At 48.6% G+C, this 4,424-nt stretch overlaps 1 protein-coding gene across 1 annotated transcript; it reads left to right on the forward strand.

Annotated features, from left to right (window-relative positions):
• Positions 1-1,305: 1,305 nt before the first annotated feature.
• ETH_00018210 (26S proteasome subunit RPN2a, related) lies at positions 1,306-4,001 on the forward strand (the record flags this gene model as incomplete). The annotated part of the gene is made up of 7 exons (XM_013380766.1): positions 1,306-1,366; positions 1,695-1,859; positions 2,056-2,231; positions 2,421-2,757; positions 2,984-3,309; positions 3,523-3,630; positions 3,816-4,001. The coding sequence occupies 7 exons, from the start codon at positions 1,306-1,308 to the stop codon at positions 3,999-4,001; spliced, it is 1,359 nt and encodes a 452-aa protein (XP_013236220.1).
• Between the last annotated feature and the right edge of the window lie 423 nt (positions 4,002-4,424).

The following is a 4,424-nucleotide window of genomic DNA, read 5'->3' on the forward strand; positions in this document are numbered from 1 at the left end:
AGCAGCAGCAGCAGCAGCAGCAGCAGCAGGACAAAACCTGTGTCCGCTGCAGTCCTGCGCACAAGCCCTTGCTGCTTTGCTGCAGGAGAAAAGTCGAAAAGTAAAATCTGCTGCGCTGCAGCAAATCGAAAGTCTTGCAGACGCGAATTGGCTGCAGCTGGCCGACGCGCTTCCCGACATGTGAGGGTTTGCTCCAAACCCTTTTTTAGGGTTTGGCCGGGTGGGGGTTTGCGGAGGGGTTTTGGGGTTTCGCGGGGGTTTATAGGGGGGCTGGGGTTTATATGCGGGTTTTAGGGTTTGTGATGGGGTTTTAGGGTTTGTAAGGGGGTTTAGGGTTTGTGAAAGGGTTTAGGGTTTATAGCAGGGTTTGAGGGTTTATAAAAGGGTTTAGGTTTTATAAAGGGTTTCAAATGGCCTATGAAAGGGGTTTTTGAGGGTTTACAGAAGGGTTTGAAGATTTGTTAAGGGGTTTGAGGGTTTACAAAAGGGTTTAAGGGCTTATGCAAGGGTTTGAGGGCCTATAGAAGGGTTTAGGGTTTTTGAAAGGGTTTAGGGTTTATAGAAGGGTTTGAGGGTTTACAGGTGTCCATTTTTTTCGCTTTTTTTCATTATTCAAATTTCAAATATCAATTCATTTAATCATTTTTCATCATTTTAAATTAATTTAAATCAATTTAAACTCATTTTAATTCATTTAAATTGATTTACATTGATTTAAATTAATTTAAATCCATTCAAATTTATTTAATTTTAATTTATTTCATTTTGCGCAAATCAGAAACTCCAAAAGCCCCAAAAAGTGGACAACTTTGAATCCAAAAAAGCAAAAAATAATAAAACGAAAACTCCAACTAATTCGCCATTAGTCTAGCATTTAAATGGCATTAAGTGGCATTTTAATGCCATTTGAATGGCATTTTAATGGCATTTAAATGCGAAATTAAATGACATTTAAAATGGCATTTAAATGGCATTGAAATGGCATTAAAGTGGCATTAAAATCGTATTTAATTAGGGTTTAATTAGGGTTTAATTTGTTTCTGTATTCCCCTTTTTAGGGTTTTGCTGTTTTCGTCTTTTTTTGTTTCTTGGGCTTTTTGGGGTCAATTTTTCTCGTTTTTTTGGCAGTTTGCTGCAGCGTAGGTGGAGGGTTTGCTAAACCCTAAATTAGCGTTTGAACGAGGGTTTTTGCGCAGCGAAACCCTCGCAGAAGACCCCAGTTTTGAGGGCCGGAGTCTCGCGGCCAAAATTGCGAGTCGAATTTTCTTTCACCTCGACGAGCCCACGGAGGCCCTGCGCTACGCAATGGAGGCCAAACCCTTAATTGACTTTTCCGAAAACTCCCTCTACGCCCAAACCCTCCTCGGTCCGAAACCCTAAACCCTAAACCCTAAACCCTAAACCCTAGCGCTCGCTGTGCCGCTTCAAGCCCGCTTCGCGCCGCTGGCCCACTCTTCATATTAAACCCTAAACCCTAATTTTCAACTTTATACTTTTGCCAAACCCTAAACCCTAAACCCTAACTGTAGGAAACCCGAAATTCAAAGTTTAGCAAACCCTAAACCCTAATTTAATAAACCCTAAACCCTAGCGGAACAGGACCATGCAGATATGGAAGGGGAGGCCCCAACAGCGCTCGCGCAACAACTTAGGGTTTAGGGTTTAGGGTTTAGGGTTTAGGGTTTGGTGCGCAGCGGAATGCATTGACGAGTACATCAAGTATAGAGCAGAAGCCTATGCAGCAGAACCAGCAGCAGCAGCAGCAGCAGCAGCAGCAGCAGCAGGCTCGACGGTGCAGCAGCAGCAAGCTTTCCAAACAGCAGCAGAAAACACCCCAAATGGAATTGTTCCCAAAACAGGTGAACTGCTGCTGTTGCTGCCGTTACTGCTGCTGCTGTTGTTGCTGCTGCTGCAGCAGTGCCTATGGACTAGCGTTGCTTGCTTCTACCGTTGCTGCTGCTGCTGCTGCTGGAAAGTTCCCGCTTCTTCATGGACCGTTGTCACCTGCTGCTGCTGCGGTTGCTGCTGCTGCTGCTGCTGCTGCTGCTGCTGCAGCTCTGCGGCCTAGCGCCTTTCATGCTGCAGTGGAGGAGGCGGTGCTGCAGCAGCTGCGAGCAGCAGCAGGAACTCCTGCTGCTGCTAATGCCCTGGGCATTGCCTTAGCAGCAAAAAGAATTCAAGAGACTGAGTTGCTGCTGCGGAAGGCAGATAACCAAGTCGAGCTCCTCAACGTAAACCCTAAACCCTAAACCCTAAACCCTAGCCAGACACAGGCAGGCCTGAAGCTCTGAGCCGCTTCTCAAACCCTAAACCCTGACTTCTGAAGTGCCATTTAATCGCCTCTCACTCAGAAGCTCGACTTCATTGCTTGGGGTTTAGGGTTTAGGGTTTAGGGTTTAGGGTTTAGGGTTTGTGTTCAGTATCTGTCTACAAATTTATACTCTTTGGTTTCTTGCAAACCATTTCAAAGAGAAGTTTTGGGGCTGCTGGTTAAGCTGTACAAGGAGCTGCTGAGCAGCAGCAGCAGCAGCAGCAGCAGCAGCAACGGCCAGCAGCAGCAGCAGCAGCAGGAGCTTCCGCCGCTGCAGCTGGACCAGCCCGAGGTGTACAGACAGCTCTGCCGCTGCTTGCTGCTGCAGGGAGACACAGCAGCAGCTGCTGCTGTGCTGCAGCAAATGTTAGCAGCAGCACCAGCAGCAAACCTCCCCAAGCCCCAGCTGCTGGCCTACCAAATCGCCTTCGACCTCGTGGACCTCGGTGAGGGTTTAGGGTTTAGGGTTTAGGCCTCGGGGTTTAGGGTGTAGGCCTCAGGGTTTAGGGTTTGGGGTTTAGGGTTTGGGGTTTAGGGTTTAGGGTTTAGGGTTAGGAGCTGTTGCGGGCTTTGCTGAGTTCAGTTTTAAGATTGGGGTTCTTCTAGCACGGAAGCTGTATATTCGTTTTAGGGTTTAGGGTTTAGGGTTTAGGGTTTAGGGTTTGCGTGCAGAGATGCCGAAGCAAATGGCGGCTCTGCTGGCGCATCCGCTGCTGGCCTATCCTGCTGTTGAGGAGGAGCAGCAGCAGCAGCAGAAGGTGGAAGAGCAGCAGCAGCAGCAGCAGCAGCAGCAGCAGCAGACGGATGAGCAGCAGCAGGAGGTTCAGGCGGGCGGAGCAGCCGCAGCAGGAGCTGCTGCTGGAGCAGCAGGACCAGCAGCAGCAGCAGTGCCAGTTGCAGCAGCAGAAGATGAGGACGCCGCTGCTGCTGCTGCTGCTGCTGCAGCAGAAGAAGAAGAAAGAAGAGCAGCAGAATCAAAAGATCCCTATACACGAAAGGTAAACCCTAATCATTTTATTTATTTATTTAATTTTATATAGTTTATTTTAAGTTATTTTATTTATTTTATTTTAATTCATCTCAATTTAATTTATTTTATTTTAATATTTTAGTCTCCTTTTTGTGTTTTGTGCCTTTTGTCCGGCATGCGTGGCCTTCTGAAGGGTTTAGGGTTTAGGGTTTAGGGTTTAGGGTTTAGGGTTTGTGCGCAGCTGTCGGTGCTGCGGAGCATTTTGAGTGGTTTGGTTTCTTTAGAATTTCGTTTGGAGGTTTTGAACAGAAAGTCCCAAACAGATATGCATTTGCTGGACATGTACAAGGTAAACCCTAAACCCTAAACCCTAAACCCCAAACCCTAGGTGTTCCTTGGGGAGCGCAAACCCCAGTAGTGTGCGTCGAGGGTTTGGGGGTTTCTCGCGGGCTGGAGGCGCCGGCTGCGGGGTTCGGGGGGGCCCCGAGGGCTTAGGGTTTAGGGTTTAGGGTTTAGGGTTTGCGTGCGTGTCAGGGTTTCGTGGACAGCCGCCAGTCGCTGCTGCAGCAGGGTTTGCTGCTGCTGCAGGCGCTGCAGCAAAGCAGCACTGGCTGCGACTTATTTTTAAGAAGAAATTTAGACTGGCTGAAGAAAGCTGTTAGCTGGGCCAAGTTCTCCGCAACAGCTTCCATTGGAGCCATTCACCGGGCAAGGGTTTAGGGTTTAGGGTTTAGGGTTTAGGGTTTAGGGTTTAGGGTTTAGGGTTTGGGGTTTGGGTTTGGGTTTGGGGGTAGGGCGGACTGGCTGAAGAAAGCTGTTAGCTGGGCCAAGTTCTCCGCAACAGCTTCCATTGGAGCCATTCACCGGGCAAGGGTTTAGGGTTTAGGGTTTAGGGTTTAGGGTTTAGGGTTTAGGGTTTGGGGTTTGGGTTTGGGTTTGGGGGTAGGGCGGACTGGCTGAAGAAAGCTGTTAGCTGGGCCAAGTTCTCCGCAACAGCTTCCATTGGAGCCATTCACCGGGCAAGGGTTTAGGGTTTAGGGTTTAGGGTTTAGGGTTTAGGGTTTAGGGTTTGGGGTTTGGGTTTGGGTTTGGGGGTAGGGCGGACTGGCTGAAGCTCCCGAAGCAAATGAGCGCAGCCTAAAT

The sequence above is a fragment of the Eimeria tenella genome, genomic scaffold (assembly GCF_000499545.2).
Source record: "Eimeria tenella Houghton genomic scaffold, Eth_scaff860, whole genome shotgun sequence".
NCBI lineage: Eukaryota > Apicomplexa > Conoidasida > Eucoccidiorida > Eimeriidae > Eimeria > Eimeria tenella.